The 18795-nt window shown below is 34.5% G+C and overlaps 1 protein-coding gene across 2 annotated transcripts in view; it reads right to left on the bottom strand.

Moving 5' to 3' along the window:
* Positions 1-18795, bottom strand: part of DPH6 (diphthamine biosynthesis 6) — a 221784-nt gene that overhangs the window by 108679 nt on the left and 94310 nt on the right. For both annotated transcript variants that reach the window (XM_032418078.1, XM_032418079.1), the window contains exons 4-5: positions 8795-8868; positions 4677-4795 (exon numbers count right to left, since the gene is read on the bottom strand). In XM_032418078.1, coding sequence (XP_032273969.1) covers positions 4677-4795; positions 8795-8868 — 193 coding nt within the window. The remainder of the gene's footprint in view (positions 1-4676; positions 4796-8794; positions 8869-18795) is intronic.

Consider the following 18795-nt stretch of genomic DNA (forward strand, 5'->3'; position numbering starts at 1 on the left):
TTTAATCCTTTCTTGTCTTCTTCTGGATTATCTTACAATAATTCAATTTATTCTCCACTGTTGGCCTATTACCTAGACTGTTTTTTTTTAATAGTTTCTTTATAGTTTACATTTTACAACTTTAAGTTATCACAGTCTACCTTCAAACAATATTATACATCATGTATAATTTAAGAATCTTATACACTATACTTTCCCCCATTCTGTTATTTGTGCCACTGCAATTATATATTTTCCTTTAAATAATTTAACACATCTTTTAAAGAGATTCAAAAAGTTAAAATAGATTTAGAATTTATCTACTCTATTTATTATTTACACTGCTCTTTATCCTTTATAAGATTAAATTTCATCAATTATTTTCCTTCTGTCCAAAGAACTCTTTTTAATATTACTTATAATGCAGATCTGCAGGTGATGAATTCTCTCAACCTTTGTACATCTGAAATGTCTTCATCTGATCTTCATTTTGAAATTTATTTTAACTGAGCATAAAATTCTTGGTACTTTTATTGATTTTCATCACTTTAAAGACGTCTTTTCATCATCTTCCAGTTTACATAGTTTCTGAAGCAAAGTCTGCTGACATTTTTATCTTTACTTTCTGTATAAAATTAATCTTTTCACACTGGCTGCTTTTAGGACTCTTTCTTTACCACTGGTTTTCAGCAATTCAATTATGATGTGCTTTGTGATCTTCTTCATGTTTCTTCTGTTGGTGTTCACTGAAATTTTGGATCTGTAAATTTATGGTTTTCATCAAATTGGGAAAATGTTTTGGCCATTATTTCTTCGAATATTCTCTCTATTCCCTCTCCTGGAACTCTACCACTTGTTAGGTTGCTTGATACAGTCTAAGAGCTCGCTAATGTTTTCTTAATTATTTTCAGTCCCCTTTTTTCCCTCTATGCTTCATTTTTGACAGTTTCTATTTGTCTTCGGGTTTACTCATCTCTTCTGCAATGTCTAATTGCTGTACATGGTTCATTTCAGATAATGCATTTTTGAAGTTGTATTTGGGCCTTTTGTATCTTTTATTTTCCTTGTCATAACCATAATTCTACTTTTTTTGAGCATACTGAGCATACTTATAAGAGCTGTTTTAACTTCCTTGCAAGCTAATTCCAAATCTAGGTCTATTCTGATTGTCTCAGTATCAATCAAATGTTCTTGCTTCTTTGCATGCCTGATAATTTAGATGCAAGGCATTGTGAATTTTATATTACTATGTATTAGATTTTATAGTATTCCTTTAAATAGTTCAGGATTTTGTAGAATTCTTGTATGATCTAGTAATTGCACTACTGGGTATTTACTCAAAGAATATGAAAACACTCATTTGAAAAGATTTATGCACCCCTTGCTTATTGCAGCATTGTTTACAATAACCAAATCATGGAAGCAGACCAAGTGTCCATCCATAGATGAAGATATATACATATATGTGGGTGTGTGTGTGTGTTCTGTATATATATAGTATACACACACAATGGAATATTACTCAGCCAGAAAAAAGAATGAACTCTTGCCATTTGCAACAACATGGATGGGCCTAGAGGATATAATTCTAAGCAAAATAAAGCAGTCATAGAAAGACAAGTACCATATGATTTTTCACTCATATGTGGAATTTAAGAGACAAAATAAATGAACAAAGAAAAAAAGAGATTAAAAGAAAGACTCCTAACTATAGAGGACAAACTGATGGTTATCAGAGGGGAGATGGGTGGGGGTAGGGGGTAGGACAAAATAGGTAAAGGGGATTAAGAGTACACTTATCCTGATGAGCACTAAGTAAGTATAGAATAGTTGACTATATTGTATACCTGAAACTAATATAACACTGTATGCTAACTATCCTGGAATTTAAAAGCAAAAGAAAAAATAGCTTAGGATTTTGTTCTCCATGAGTTAAGTTATTTATTAGATCAGGTTCATAGCAGCCTTTAGTCTAAGGCTCATGACTACTAAGGCACTAGCTGTTTGAGGATTCTACTTGAGGTAAATCTACATTTACTGACATAGAAAAAAATCCCTAAGACATACTGCTGAGTAAAAGTCAAGTTGTCAACCAATACAGAGTATAATACCATTCATGTAATATTAAAAAACCCATAAAACAATCATAGTATTTCTACTCATACAAATATACATACCAAAAAAAAAGTGTGATCTAGAAAGATGATCAGTTATTACTCTGGTACATATCTCTGGGAAAGGGAGTGGCTGGAGGGAAAGGAGAGAACAGAAACACATGGAAACTTTATCTATAAAAATTTAACATGTGCCAAGAATATTTTCATGTAATACTCATACAATTAAAAAAAAGTATTTCTAAAAGTCAGGATTGTTCTTAAATACAATGTGCACATGGTTCTTTAAATAAGTCTAAACCCAGAAACTTCTTAAAACACTAAGCTGTTAATGTGCAGATTTCACGAGTTCACTGATGCCTACAAAAGACCAAGGTTATGTGACACAATTATCAGAAATACATTTTTTTAAAGATTTTATTTTTTTGACAGAGAGAGTATGCAAGCGCACAAAAGCAGGGGGGAGCAGCAGAGGGAGAGGGAAAAGCAGGTTTACCGCTGAGCAGGGAGCCCGATGCAGGACTTGATCCCAGGACCCTGGGATCATGACTTGAGCTGAAGGCAGATGCTTAACCGACTGAGCCACAGAGGCTCCCCCAGAAATACATTTTTATTCATCCATGTAGAACTGACTCTTTTCTAAGTCCACTCTATAATCTAATGGGCCACAAAATTCTGCTGAATCCCTCTCCCTATGGAAAGGTCCTATTGCCACACTTTTTGATTAAAAGCCTTCCTGAAAATTTCAAATAGGCGGGGAAGAAATCTTGGAAACCTACCTCACATCATTTATGTTTCTGCGTCCTTAGAAATAACGTCCCACTCAATAAACCATTCCTTAACACTGTTCTTTTTTTTTTTTTTTTTTTAAAGATTTTTATTTATTTATTTGAGAGAGAGAGAATGAGAGAGAGCACATGAGAGGGGGGAGGGTCAGAGGGAGAAGCAGACTCCCTGCCGAGCAAGGAGCCCGATGTGGGACTCGATCCAGGGACTCCAGGATCATGACCTGAGCCGAAGGCAGTCGCTTAACCAACTGAGCCACCCAGGCGCCCTCCTTAACACTGTTCTTAAGAATAACTTTTTCTTTGCACACCTTTAGGTAATCAATAGAAACTATGTGCTATAAATGTTAAAATCAGATCTATACTTTTGTCATTGGAATGATGAAGACAAATTAGCTCAGTTTTATACTTCATCCAAAAGTTTAATATAGTTAAACACCATCTCTAACCCCTCCATAGAGGCAAACACACTTCCATATAAATGAAAAAAATACACAGTATCAGTTACACTATAATAAAGGTGTCAGCAAGGTTATATCTTATGGCTCTTTCTTTCTAATGAGATAGGTTCTCTGGGTTCTAATCCATTCTGTTCTCCACTCCATTCCAGTAAAAGTGACACAATGTGTACTGTCCAGTGAGGTGTCACATGAACTTCATTACAGAAGTAGGCAATCTTAGAAAATCCAAAAGAAAGAGTAACAGACAAAGAGAAAGCAAGAGAGCATACTCTATATAGATCTATATAGAAACTCATAGGACAAATATATCTATAGTGAGAACTTCAATCATAAGGGTTGCTGAGCAACCTTTTCTCAAAAATGAGAATACCCCATCTCGATCTTTCTCTTGTTAACAGCTGAAGAGATCAACTTCAGGTTCTCAATATAACACTTTCCACTAAAGACAACATTTCACCTTCAACAAGGAGAGAGTAGCTTCGTGTTTACCAAGGAGAAATATTATGGGATCTTTCTTTTAATGTTGTTTAAAATGTGAATTTTTCTTTAAAATCTTCCACAGCTTGAGACCTCGTTATTTCTGAGATCAGCAATGTAAACTTGCAAATGAGGTACATGATTTAGGCTTTGAGAAACCTGAGGCTCCAGGGCATTTACTGTAATAGGTTCATGAAATAAATGCATTGAGCTCAAACCCTATGGTTTCTTGAAAGTGAATATAATTATAAAAATTCAAAACAACAAATTGTGTTCGTATGTAATATCCATATTTGAATCACATTACCACCTGCCTGTTGTGTCTATACTAACTGATCAAATGACATTCTCTCAAATATAATTTTCTACCAACCCCAACAAAAACCTACTACTCTGCTTATTTCTGACACCACATAGCCAATCATTCTGTTTTAGCATAGTCAAAATATGTTTAAAAAATATATGAAAAAATCACATGTTCCAAATACAGATTTTAAGAAGCTTCAAAAAAAAAAAAAGAAAGAAAAAAGAAAAAAAGAAAGAAATCAACCTACTTTTCCTGTTTCCTATGAACCTGGGTTCCAAATCCTATAAAAAGAACTTAAATCGAAGGACCAAAATACAGTAACAATTTTAGAGACGGCTGTACATTTAAAAAAGAAAATGATGAGGCTCACTTGTAATCACTTTGGTAAATGGTCAAAAGCCCATTTGAAACTTCCCCCTACTCAATTTGTTCAGTTGTGACTCCACATTTTTATATTCTAAATTAGTCTTCCTTTTCTGTTGTAACTGCATATTAGTGAACACAGATTATCTGTGTGGTAACAGACAGCTCCCTTGAAAGTCTGGCTACATACCCAAAGCTGCTACTTTGATGATGATTGCTTGAATGTTAGATGATATCATCTCTTGGAGCAAATCTTCCTGGTTTCTCTGCCAAAGGTAAGCTAAAGGCTGGAGATTAAGCCTTTTACACCTATAAAATAAAAAGAAAAAAATCAGATGATATCTTGATGTTCTATACTTGGATCCACAGCAATTACTTTGATTCTAAACATAATGCTTCTCTCAAGGATTTTAGCATTTAAAATGCTTAAAAAACATGTTTTGCATAATGAAGTTTATATATACAACATAAACATATTTAATTTCCACAGGCTATGCATAAACAGATAAAAATGAAATCTCCAAGCAGATTAGAAATATTAATTTTAGTAAGACTCTAAGTTTAGAAATCTATGCTAAAAAGCTTCCAAATGCCGATGGATGATTATTCTTGCTCTTAGAACTTCCTTGGGTATCAAAATTGTGAAGCATATGCAAAACAGGCAAATCAATTTATCCTAATAAAATGATCATATATTGATTAAATTTACAATACCTATGGTTACATGAACTATTCTTCTCTAACTTTGACATTTTAAAAAAGAATTTGCCTTCGAGTGAAAAATAATAAGAAGAACAAAAAGTACAATATATCGAGCACCAAATATGCTGTAGGCATTGTATTACATACTTTACATTATGGTGCAATAGAAAGAATATAGGTTTTGGAGTCAAGACAAATCTGGATTTGAAACCTCCTCTGGCACTCACTAGCTGCATGACTTTGACAGGTCAACTAAACCTTAAGTCTTTAGTTTCCTAGTTCATAAATAGGAACAAAAATATCTCCTTTCAAAGTTCTTGAGAAGATTAAGAAATTAGAAAGTGAAGTCATCCTTTACTCCTCTTTTTTTTTTTTTTCCCTTCACATTTCTCACCCAATCTACCATAACACACAACATGATCATTCCTCATCAATACACTCAGGTCTGAGCCACCAGTATCTTTCATGTCCATATCCCCCTAACTTCTTTCCCTGCTTCTGTCTTTGCCCTTTTAAAATCAGTTTTCAATGCAGCAATCAGTGTGATCCTTTTAAGACATAAAATGGATCATGGGATTCCTCGGCTCAAACTTTCCCCATCACTCTGTGTAAATCCTTGCAATAGACTTACATGGATCTCACTCTGGTTAGCTCTCATAGCTCATCTCCCACTACTTTCCCTTCACTCCAACCCACCACCACTAGCCTGCTCACTCTTGTCTAATATACTAGCCATGCTTCCTACCTTCTTCACTTGTTTCATGCCTTTGCTTAAATGTCACTTTCTCAAGGAGGACTATAATTGATTAAAAGTAGTATAGATAAAGAAAATAGTACAGTGCCTGGATAAAATATTCAATAAATGGCAGTCAAAGCCAAGTGACTTGCCCAAGTCAGAGTAAGAGGCTGAGATCAGATTTCAAATAAAAAACAGCTCTAAAACCCAGCATCTATAAGTTTGCCTGGCTGACTACTCCAGCCCACAATGATCTTTCTTTCAGAAAACCCAATACTTAATAAACATACCACATATTTGGTCATTTACTTATACATGGCCTTAAAAATATCACTCTTTTTTCCATGTATATATACCCTGACTTTCAAAGACACCAAAACCTTCCTACTGCAGACTGTTTTACATACTTTCCCTTGGCAAAATGTCCCATCTATTGCAATGTTGAGGCGGTTAATAAACACAAAAATAATAAAACTGAAAGTCCCCATGTAACAAAAGCATAATAATTCTAGCTGTCCTCCCACCAGCATTTAATGCCTACCAATCAAACTGGTCTCTACCTTTTTTAGCTAAGATTTTGTTTTAATTGAAAAAACCTTATTCTCTTCCTATCTTTATTGTAAAATTCTTGGTTTTTGCTTTGATAGCCATAATCTTTTGACTATCTCTAGACTTAAGTCAAGCTTTTTTGCTTATTTAAATTCTTTAACAGTTCAAAATATCATGGTTCAAATACACTTCCTCTGTAAGTCACTACTGCATTTGAGCTTGTGACATTTATTAAATACTTTATATCTTGAAAATACACTAATGCAATACAAACTACAAATTGAAGACAGGCTAATTCAAAACTGAGTTTGTAAACCAATGGACTCCTAGTAACACTGCTTTAAAATTTCCAAGGATAAAATTATTGGAGATATGCTTTATTCTAAAATCAGAGTACTTTAGCCATGTGTTGAAGTGCACCTGAGATTGTTTTAAGAAAAATCTTGCCTCTATCTATGGGTATGCTCTGGACCCTTCTCCCATATAGATATAAGGCAGCTTCCTAATCAGGAGCACATTTTCATTTGGCTTTAACTTTCATAAATAAATGTCAGCCCCATCTACAGTTTGGCTACCCATTAAACCATGTGGGCTTGGACTTATTAAAAAACACAGATTTGTAAACTAAATAATTCTCAGAGAATATGACCTAAAACTTGATGAAAATAGTATTTCTAACATATGGTTTAAGGGATATGCAATCCATCTCCATCTGTAGATCAGTCGTTCTCAAATGTAGGCGAGCAGAATGTAAGGAAATCTTTTTCAAACTACACATATGACCTCCCTCCACTTCCACCTCCACTCTCCCTTCTCCAAAGATACTGATACCCCAAAATATGAGATCCTCATATTCCCCTTCATTTAATTATGCTTTGTCCTATATTTCTTTCATTTATTTAAAAAATTTTGGATTTTTAAAAAAGTTTTACTTTTATTTATTTATTTATTTATTTTTTAGTAATCTCTACACCCAACGTGGTTCTCAAACTCATGACCCTGGCAGATCAAGAAACACATGCTCTTCCGATTGAGACAGCCAGATGCTCCTAAAAATTTTGGATTTTTGACTGCCTTAAATTCACTGTAGAATTAGAGATAAAATAAATGCAATTAAAAAAAGTTTAAGCCAATTAATATGTAAGTTTTTGATGTGATAGTCAATATGAATGCTTCTTTGTCAAGAATATAAAACTATCACACAAATACAACCCTTTTCTGATTTCCATTTATCCTTTGAATGGCAAAATTACTTATTTCTAGGTCAAGTTGTGCTCAAGATGAATACTGGAGTCCATATTTTCTTTTTTGCTAATATAATTATATATAAAGTCTCTATACAGTATTTTACTTATCCAAATAAACTAAAAGTGAAAAATAAATTCAGGTGATGTTTTGCAAGCCAACATTAAGTAATCAATATTATCATTAGACTTTATGGTTTTTGAATAGATCAATCCCAAATAGATCAATACCAAAATATTTTGGTATTTGGAGATACAATGTTTTACCAGTGCTACATCCTTTGGAGGGTGAAGAAGATGAAGAGAGCAATAATCTAAAAAGTCCTTGAAAGTTGAATGGCTTTGTTATATAAGTATTTTAATCACAGGAATATTTTTGGCCAAGAGTTGAATTTTAAAAACCAAAGAAGGAAAGATTCCTTAATAAGCTTTTTTTCCCCTTAAAATATCACTGCATTCCTGGGGTGTCTGGGTGATACAGTAGGTTAAGCACCTGACTCTTGGTTTCAGCTCAGGTCTGATCTCAGGGTCCTGAGATTGAGCCCTGCATCAGGCTCCATGCTCAGTGAGGAGTCCACTTGGGTTTCTCTCTCCCTCTCCATCTCTCTTCCCCCTTTCTCTAAAATAAATAAATAAATCTTAAAAAAAATAAAATACCACTGCATTCCTTTTACTAACTCCTGATTTTTATTACCAATGATGATGAGTTAAAAGGGATTAAAAGGTATACTGATTCAAATAAGAAAACACTGAAAACAATACTTTTGACTTTAAAAATCTTTGTCCTGATTTTTTATTATAAATAATTTATTTTTCCTTATGGTAAGTAAGCTGGAGTTTTCTCCATGTATGATAGCAGGATAGAAAAAAAGTAAAAGTACAACTTTTGTTATTTAGGTAATATAGGTAGGTAGTTCCATGAAGAATATAGAATATACATTCTATTTATTATTTGGATACAATTACATTTTTAATTTATTCCCATTCTTAAAATACATGTAATTTAAAAATATAGGACAAATTTTAAAAAATAAAATAAAATATAATATAGGACAAATTAAATTAATGTTCTCTTACACATTTTCTACTCGAACACGCTGATAGTCAGAAAGTATAGCACCTACTGATATCCCCTCTACTTCTTCTTTTTCCTGAAAATAAAAGAAAAATATAACTTTAAAAATAAACATGTGGCTATGCATCATGCTCTGAAAATTATTAAAGAACTGTGTCTCATCTAGAAAACCATCTTGAAGCAGAATAATTTATGAAAATGCAATCCATATTCAGAAAAATACATAGATTTAAGTCATGCTCTCAGCTGTGGGAAAAATAATTATTCTTTTTACTTAAAATCCAAATAACTAGAGAGTATTTTCTGTGGAGAAGGCCAAGATTTAGATGGTACTTTCAAATGTTTTCTCACTTAACATATTTTTAAAGATTCGATGATGTTCAGTCGAAATTTTTGAGAAATTTCTATTTAAGGACAATATTTTCTCAGACTGAGTAACTTTAAAAAAAATAAGCAATGGCATAAGTAGAAAAGGGGACACAATGATTTTTATTTGTATCTCAGAAAAGGTGATTAACAGGAGCATCCAGGAAGCAGAGATGGTAGAGCTATTACCTGGATCACAGTATAGCACAGTGGATAAAAAATTCCATGATGAGAAGGAAGCAATGAATTATCATCAACAGAGTTACAACTGAGAATACCCAGCACTACATCCAGCAGAGTCTCATAGGAAAGAGGACTAGTCTACCCAGTGTGCTCATTAATGATGGAGGAGATGTAAATTCAAATATGATCAAGTTTGCAAATGATACAAAGCTACAATAGATTAAAAAAATGAAGAGGAGATCAATCAAGTACATGTATGGATGCGGAGAACTTGGGGATTTAGAAGGACAGGTCTAAGAGGGGATTTAATGTAAAGAAGTGTAAGATAGTACACTTAGGGAAGAATAATATACAGTATAGGTATACACTAGGGAACTGTTATCTAGAAAACAGATGTGAAGAAAGTGACTGGGGGGTAATTACTAATAACAAACTGAATAGAAATTCTCTGAATAGGCATAGAAGAAAATCCACCCCAGCATATGGAGTATAGAAGAAACTACTTCAGAGAGATGACTTCACTATTATACTCTTTCCATACTTGGAAATCTACAAAGAAAAGCAATAGTGTCTCACATAAAAACATATGTAATACTTGAAGACATACTGAAATAACCGAGTGTGTCCTAATAGGATGCCATAATACATAAACAACAAAATGCACAACAGGAATCTCTCACGTCTTTGGAGATAAAACCAATTTAAAGTTTCCCCTCCAAAATGATAAAGAAATATCTGCCCAAAATAAAATGATTCTATTAGATAAGGATGACAGGAAAAAGCAATTTCCTTTACTTCCCTAGTTTAGCAAATCTGTGAGAGCATTTGCTTATAACCTTTCTCTTCACTTCCTAGTCATTTTCTTTTCATAAAAGTCATTGTATTCATTAGAAAAGGTCAAGGCATAGTGTTCCTGAATAAATACACAGATCAGAGTAGTGGACAGTGTCATCAAAAGATAAAAATCAGTTATATTCCTATACCATATAGTTGTTTATAAGTTCTGCCATAAGAAAATGCCAAGTACTGAATATTGTGTGTGTGTGTGTGTGTGTGTGTGTGTGTGTGTATTTCTTTATACATCAAGAAAATAAAAGACAAGAGCCACTGGTATTTTTCTCTTTTAACTTCAAGTTAACTTTAAGTCAAGACATTGTTAAAATATAAATTGCCATTTATTATCCATTTAAAATGTACCATCCTTCTATGATTCTCATTTAAGCTCACCACCCTAAATAGTTATTATTTAATTCTTCTTAGTCTACACTTTTTCTCTGGAATTCTCTATCATTTCTCTTTTATTTTCTATTTGGTAATACCTAACTAATCAGCTCTAGAATTATATACCGAACTGAATTTGGACTATGCTTCCAAACTAGGCCAAAATCCAAAATCATTACCTTTTTTAATGTGAGAATCTTTTATTAATTTTTAAAAATTTTAATTCCAGTATAGTTAACATACAGTGTAATATTAGTTTCAGGTGTACAATATAGTGATTCAACACTTTCATACATCACCCAGTACTCATCAAGATTATTGTACTCTTAACGCCCTTCACCTATTTCACCCATCTCCCCCCTCCCCCACCTCCCCTCTGGTAACAGTCTGTTTGTTCCCTATAGTTAAGAGTCTGTTTGGGGTTTGTCTTTTTTTTTTCTCCTTTGTTCATTTGTTTTGTTTCTTAAATTCTCCATATGAGCGAAATCATGTGATACTTGTCTTTCTCTGACTGGCTTATTTTACTTAGAATTATACTGTCTAGGTCCATCCATGTTGTTGTAAATGGCAAGATTTCATTCTTTTTCAATGACTGAATAATATTCCATCATATATATATTCCATCACACACACACACACACACACACACACACACACAAACTGTGTCCAGTTGTATAAAGGCTCTTCCCTTGCAAGAAACAGGGATAAAGCTAAAGACTCAGTTTGGTTTTGCTGCTGAAAAATATACAAAATAACTTAGAATAAACAGTTGAGGTCAAACGTTATGAACCCACTATTTAGATCTGCCTACTCGTGATCTGAGGAAAGTTAACAACCACAGTGCAAGGCAGGGCTGATGGTAGGACAGTCAAGTTCTCCATCTGGGAGATCATAATCTTAATATAGATCTAACTAATGACTTATTCAACAACCATGATTACTACTACCCCCATTAAAAATCTAGCCCTACCACATACTAGCTCTGTGATTTTGACCAAGTTACATAATTTCTCTGTGTTTCAGTTTCTTTATTCACAGTGAGGATAATAATAGTTCCTATTTTCTAGTGTTACTGTGAAGACTGAGTAAAATAATCCAGATAAATAACAGTGTCCAGCACCTAGTAAATAGTCAGTAAATATTTTCTTCTGTCATTATCATAATATTCTTCATTATTACTGCTACTTCTATAACTACTTCTGTTACTACTTCTACTATTACTACTACTAACTACTGCCACCCCCCACCCCCCACACACTACTGTTACTACAATGGGGATGAAGGCCTAACTTGACTGACAAAACCCTTCATTCCTGGGCATTAATTTCTTGCTCATTATCACTCCTCAACACTAGCCTACTAACCTGTGGTGGTTAATTTTACTTGTTAACATGAGTGGGCTGGTAAAATATTATTTGTGAGGATATTTCTGGAAGAGATTGTTATAATTTGAATTGGTAAACTGAATAAAGAAGATAATCCTAACCATTGACGTGGGCATCATCCAATCCACAGAAGTCCTGAATAGAACTAAAAGGTGGAGGAAGGATGAATTGACTCTCTGCTTGAGCTAGGATATCCACCTTCTCCTGCTCTCAGACATTGGCACTCCTGGTTCTTGGGCCTTAGAACTTGCACTGAAATTTGTATCAATGGCTGCCCTGGTTCTTAGACTTTTGGGTTTAGACTGGAACCACACCACCAGCTTTCTGGAGCCCCCAGCTTGCAAATGGCAGATCATAGGACTTCTCAGCCTCCATAATCAGATGATAATCTCTCATAATAAATCTCTTTCTGTACATCTTTATATATCCTTAGTTCCCTGTTTCTCTAGAGAACCATGACTAATATATAACCCTTAACACTCAACTCTACAGTCCAGTTACAACAAACTTTTCCAACATAGTGAGTCCTGAATAAACCAAGGGTAAGTAAGACTTCTGTTGAATCCTTAACCATTTAGAACATACTACGAACTTCAAGGAAAGGCAAAATAGACCTTTAAAAGATAAAAATCTAACATAGTCAATCTACTCCATGAAGCTAATAAGCTCAGGCCCTGACCCATGACCTATATCTCCTGGGGAAAAAAGTTACTAAATTAACGATAGTAGCAAAATAATAGCAGTGGAAGTGTCAACTAAGAAACAGAGAAAATGACTACTAGAATCAAAGATAAACTGAGGCTGCATGAAGACAGAGCCAAATAAACCACCCAATGCCATAATGGAAATAAAAAATGAATGTGTTAGAGAAAATAGTTAACACAAGAACCCGGGATCTATAAATCTGGCCACATTCAAACCACCTTCGTATGATACGATTCTATGACCACTGAGCAACTTTTAGACTTTAATTTAGGTTGCCTTGTTACTTTCAGACCCAGAAGGATTATACTAATCCATCAAAACAAGCATTCTCATCCTTTTAACACAAATGCTTACATTATAAATGAATGAACTGACATTCTGGTTTACACAGTCTTAAACAAATTTGATTTATATTAATCTATACTATCAGAGAGACTGACAACTTCTTGGTACATGGTCAAAACCAAGTCTCTACTGTTGAATCACAGACCTGTACCTCTGAAACAAATAATACATTATATGTTAAAAAAAAAAGAAGAAGAAGAAGAAGAAGAAGATAGCAGGAAGGGAAAAATGAAGGGGGGGAAATCGGAGGGGGAGATGAGCCATGAGAGACTATGGACTCTGAGAAACAAACTGAGGGTTCTAGAAGGGAGGGGGGTGGGGGGATGGGTTCGTCTGATGATGGGTATTAAAGAGGGCAGGTACTGAATGGAGCACTGGGTGTTATACGCAAACAATGAATCATGGAACACTACACCAAAAACTAATGATGTAATGTATGGTGATTAACATAACATAATAAAAAAAATTCAGATAAAAAAAAAAACAAAAACCCAAGTCTCTAGCTTGGAGAACTATACCACAGTACTCACCAAAGTAATATTGCCAAGCTTAACCAGTCGTGTAACCCTCTCCAACAATAATGCCAATTGTCATTGTTCTTTAGGTATTCACTTAAGCAACAAAATAAGGGGCTTGACATATAAGGGATGGTCAACAGTATGGAGTAACTGCAGTGGAAAGCACATATTAAGAAATGGAAGGAGAAAAAGGCTAGAAAAGGAAGTTTGGGATCAGTCTGTTCAGAAATGTGGCCTGCAACCTGAAGGCAATGAAGGGCCCTTCCCTGTAAGGATTTTTAAAAATAACTCTATTGAGACACAATTTACATACAATAAACTGTATCCATTTAAAGGGTACGATTTATTGAGTTTTAACAAATGTATATTTCAGTGAAACTACCACCACAATCAAGGTACAAATCATTTTGATAATACCCAAATGATACCTTGTGCCTCTTTGCAGTCCAACCCTTCCTTCACTCCTGGCTCCAGGCAACTACTAATCTGCTTTATGTCATTGTGCATTAGTTTGCACTTTCTCAAACGTTACATATATAGTATGATACAATATATATCCTTTTGTTTCTAGCTTCTTTCACTGAGTATGATTTTGAGATTGATCCATGTTGTGTGTATCCATAGCTCATTCCTTTGTATTCCATTTTAATCCATTGTATGGATACACCACATCTGTTTATCCATTCTTTTGTTGATGGATATTTGGTTTGCTTCTAGTTTGGGGATTCTTGTGAATAAAGCTGCTATGAATTTTCCTATACGTCTTTGTGTGAATATATATTTTCATTTCTCTTGGATTGTGCTAAGGATTTTAAGAAATAAGTAATGATCATATTTACAAGTGGAACGACAAGACTGGTGACAGTGTTAAGGGTAAACTAGAGAGTAGAGAAAGAGAAGGAGCTTAGTCTGAAAGAATTGAAGGATGGAGATAAGAAGCTAAATTCCAAAAACAATTTAAAGACAAAATTAATAAAACTTGGGAACCATCAGCACAGAGACCAGAAGCACACACAGAGGGTGGGACCAAGTGACTACTAGCTAGGAACTACATGTCTTAAGACAAAATACTGAGTTTATTTAGCTTTGCGCATGTTTTTTCAGTTTGTTTGCTAGGTATCCAAAGTAGAAAAGACTATTAGGTATATTGAATACTCTGGTGCTCAAGAGAGTATAGAAAAAGATGTGGGTGTTATCAGCATATAAGAGAACTTAAAGCTGCAGGAGCAAACAAGAACCCCAAGAAGCAGGACATAGAGCGAGAAGAGGGCTCAGTGTAAGACTGTGAGGGTACAGTAAAATGTAAGGACTGTAAATGTAAATGTAAGAAAGAGACTTCAGTGAAGACACTGGAAAAGAGTGGTCATGATAATAAGAGATGCAGCAAGGACAGAGTAATGGTGTACGCACAAATACTATTCTGATGAAAAGGAAAGATATTACCAAGTGCCTACTATACACCAAAATTTGTGCTCAGTAATTTGTATATCTTCTCTTGGTTATTCCTTAGAGCAATCCAAAATACTATTAAACTGATTTTATATGTGAAAAAATAAGATCATTCCATTCAAGTTGACACAGCTGGTCAACAGAATAAGCAGCCTTTACATTGAGGTCTGTCTGCCAACCACACCTGTGCTCTTGCTTATATACATAGTGTCACACGCTGTACAAAGTTCAAAAGAACCACTGCATTTTCCAATTAATAAGTTAGTTATGACCACTGTGGGGAAAGCTGCAGTCATGTTTGATGAAAGCAAGAATGAAATATCTGACGTGTACCACTGCCAAATTTTTCAAAAAATGAATTTCAGGTCCTTAGTAAAATAACTGATGAATCTAACAATGAATATCTATTGCTAAATTCAACACACTTCATAGAATTTTGAGAGTGGACACATATTAAATTACATTCTTGTCATCTAGATGAACAAAGGCAGAGAAGATAAAAATAAAAAATAAAAATGTCAGTAATAAGTCAGAGACAAAGACTGCACTCTCAATAGCCGGGCATATTGCTGAGCCACAGGAGCGCTCAGACACTAGTGGACACTACTCAGCTTAGAACATCATCACTATCAATGATAGATGTGTTAGTTCAACTCAGGAAATAGTGAAGTCAGCGATGGCATCACTGAGTACTAGAAACAGCAGTGCATAATACCATTAAACATTTATATTAGTTATTGATTTTAAAAATGCTCTAAGGTAGACTATCATCATCTTCTTTGTTTTGTAAATAAAAAATGCTAAAAGATATTTACAAAATCAGCTAAGCACACATCACAGGGCCATTTGTTGCCTAGAGCACCGGTTCCCCCAATCTTTGTCAATGTGAGACACAAGCAAGACTGCTGAGAAGTGAGTCCAGGCAGCTATCTGAACAATATGGCCAGTTGTAATGATACAGGGGACATTTGCAAAAGCAAACACATACTCACAAACTGGCACAAACACAGCTTCATTATTCCCAGCACGTGGTACTACGTATATAAGAAAGAACACACGTATGGTTGGCAGAGAGGCCTCAATAAAAACAAATTAGTACATGGAAGACATACCAAAGACCAAATTTCTATCATTCTAAGTAGTCAGCAAATTGTTCAATATCATTTTTTATGTAGAGAATCCTCCCCACCAAGTTTCACTGTCAACTTTATCATATACCACATTCCTATACAAGTTTAAGTCTTCTGTGTACATTCTGTTCTGTTCCACTGATTTGACTATTTCTGGGTCAGCACCACATTGTTTTAATTATAGCACCTTCAGAATATGTCTGAATCCCTGTTAGTGCATGTCTAATCCTTGTCTTTTTAAGTTGGGAGATATTAGTAAGCTTCTTAGACTTTTCTGCAATTGTATTTTACAAATCAGCACTGCACTCTTAAGGCAGAGGATTGTGGTTTGACCTTCAGCATTTCTTTCCTTTTGTTGTATTGTGTTTTTAATTAAGCATAACCATCCAGAATGCATAGGTGATTTTTTTCCCTACTCTTGGGAAACCATTCTAAACATTTAGAAAAGAAAGAACATAAAAGCCTGAAAGATCTAAGGATCATTAACTCTATCAAGCTATCGGTATCTGTTACCTATAGATTCTGCCTCCTCCTATGAAAATGGTCTCCTAAGCCCTAAGTGCTCCTAAGCATCCCTTTGCATGAGATCCCAATCCATCTAGACAGCTTAAGGACTAACCTTTTTATTTTTGTTTTCCCCCGCACCATCAATTTTTACTCCTGGTTCATCATTATATAATATGCCGTGATAGCTGCCAAAAACTCATGTCCTCTTCCAGGTATCATTATTTCTATTAAAGTAAAACTCTTCCAAAGAGCGTATATGTTTTTCTCCATTTCCTCATCATCCATTCTCTTTTAAACCCACTCTAGGCAACCCTGAGTTCCCATCAGTCTATTAAAACCTCTCTTATCATGTCAGTCAGTGACCACTAGGTTTGCCAAATTCAATGGTCAATTCTCTGTCATTACCTTACTTGAATTCTTCTTCCTACCTTAATGGCTGTTTCTCATTCTCCCTTACGGGCTCCTTGTCCTCGTCATTACCTCTAAAAATTAAAGTGCCCCGAGTTCAGTCCTTGGCTCTCTTCCCTTCTCTAGCTATATTCATCCCTCAGTGATTTCATCTGGTTGTATGGCTCTAAATACAATCTGTGTAACTCCTGCCTCTCTGAGATCCACAATCCAAATGTCTGCTCTAATGCCTATCTGAATATCTACTAAGTATCTCAAACTTGAACAGATTCAAATCAAAACTCTTGATTCAGGCACGTATACCCATTGTACCCAGAGGTCCTTCCATATGGCTCCTCATCTTAGGAAATTACATTGCACGTATATTATTGTTCAGGCCAAAAATCTTAGAGTCATTCATGATTTTTCTTTCCCTTATGACCTACATCCAATCAAGCAATAGTTCTATTAGCTCCATCTTCCAAAAACTTCCAAAATCCAACCACTTCTCATCTCCTCCACCATTACCACTAGTCCTAATCACCATCACTCTCAACTGGACTATTGCAATAGTTTTCTAACTGGCTTCCCTAAGTCCACACTTCCTCACTATAGTTTATCTCCACAAAGTAACCAGTGATCTTTCAAAATATAAGCCAGAACATGCTCCCTGATTGAAAATCCTCTAATGGTTTCCCATACTACTTAAGAGTAATATACAAGCTCCTTGTGAACAATATATAAGGTTCTAAATGACCTGGAACCTCCTAATTTCCAGCTCATTCCAAGGATCCACACTACACTTATTGTTACTCAAACACTTAAGCGTGTTTACATCTCAGAATTTCCTTCCCTATACCTATGACACACTTCCTGTAGATATTTACATAATTTATTCCTTCACTTTTTTAGGGTCTTGCTCAAATATCTCAGAGAGGCCTTCTCTGACTTCTTTCTAAAATAGTCCTACTCCCTCCTCACTATCCCCTCCTACCCCTGTCACTATTTCCTTGCCCTGGCTTTATTTTCTTCATAGCATTACCTGAAATTACATCATATATTTTCTTATTTAATTTTTAAATGTATGTCTTCAGCTATATGAGGGCAGGTACTTATCCTGTTTCCCTATAGCCTCAGCTCTAGAAAAGTACCTGGGACAACACTGAATATTCAATAATTGTATTTGTAATTGAATGAAGTTGATTAAATAAAATTACAGTACTTCTATACTTCAACAGTTATCCAAAACAAAACTAAGGTAACAAATAAAAATAAAAATACCATTTTGTAACATATATGACAAATGGTTAATGTCTTTCTCTTTCAAACTAGTAAGGAACAGGTTAACACCCAACAGTAAAAATGAGAAAAGGTATTACTAGGTATTTTTAAGAGAATAAATATAAATGACTAATTTCAACCTTCAGAAGAACAAAGAAAATACAAGCTGGAATTACTTTTTGTCAAACAAATATATACATGTGTGGGTGTAATTTGATTAAAATTTGATTAACAGTCAAAGATGATTAGGATATGGAGAGTTGCATAAGCTCATGCACCACAGATGAAGTTGTTAGTAGTACATCCTTTCTGAAAACCAATTTTGCAATATGTATCAAGAAGTCTTATTATGTGTATTCTTAGACCCAGCATTTTCATATTTTACTTCCAGAAATTTTGTCTATAAAAATAACTGTAACTTTGCACAAAAGTTTATTTATAAAGATATTCATCTGATTTACATTCTTCATGTTATTGGAACAGAAATCTGAAAATCCTAAAATCTCAAATAATAGAAGGATGGTTG

This window comes from Phoca vitulina, unplaced genomic scaffold (assembly GCF_004348235.1).
Source record: "Phoca vitulina isolate PV1807 unplaced genomic scaffold, GSC_HSeal_1.0 scaffold20, whole genome shotgun sequence".
NCBI classification, from domain to species: Eukaryota; Metazoa; Chordata; class Mammalia; order Carnivora; family Phocidae; genus Phoca; species Phoca vitulina.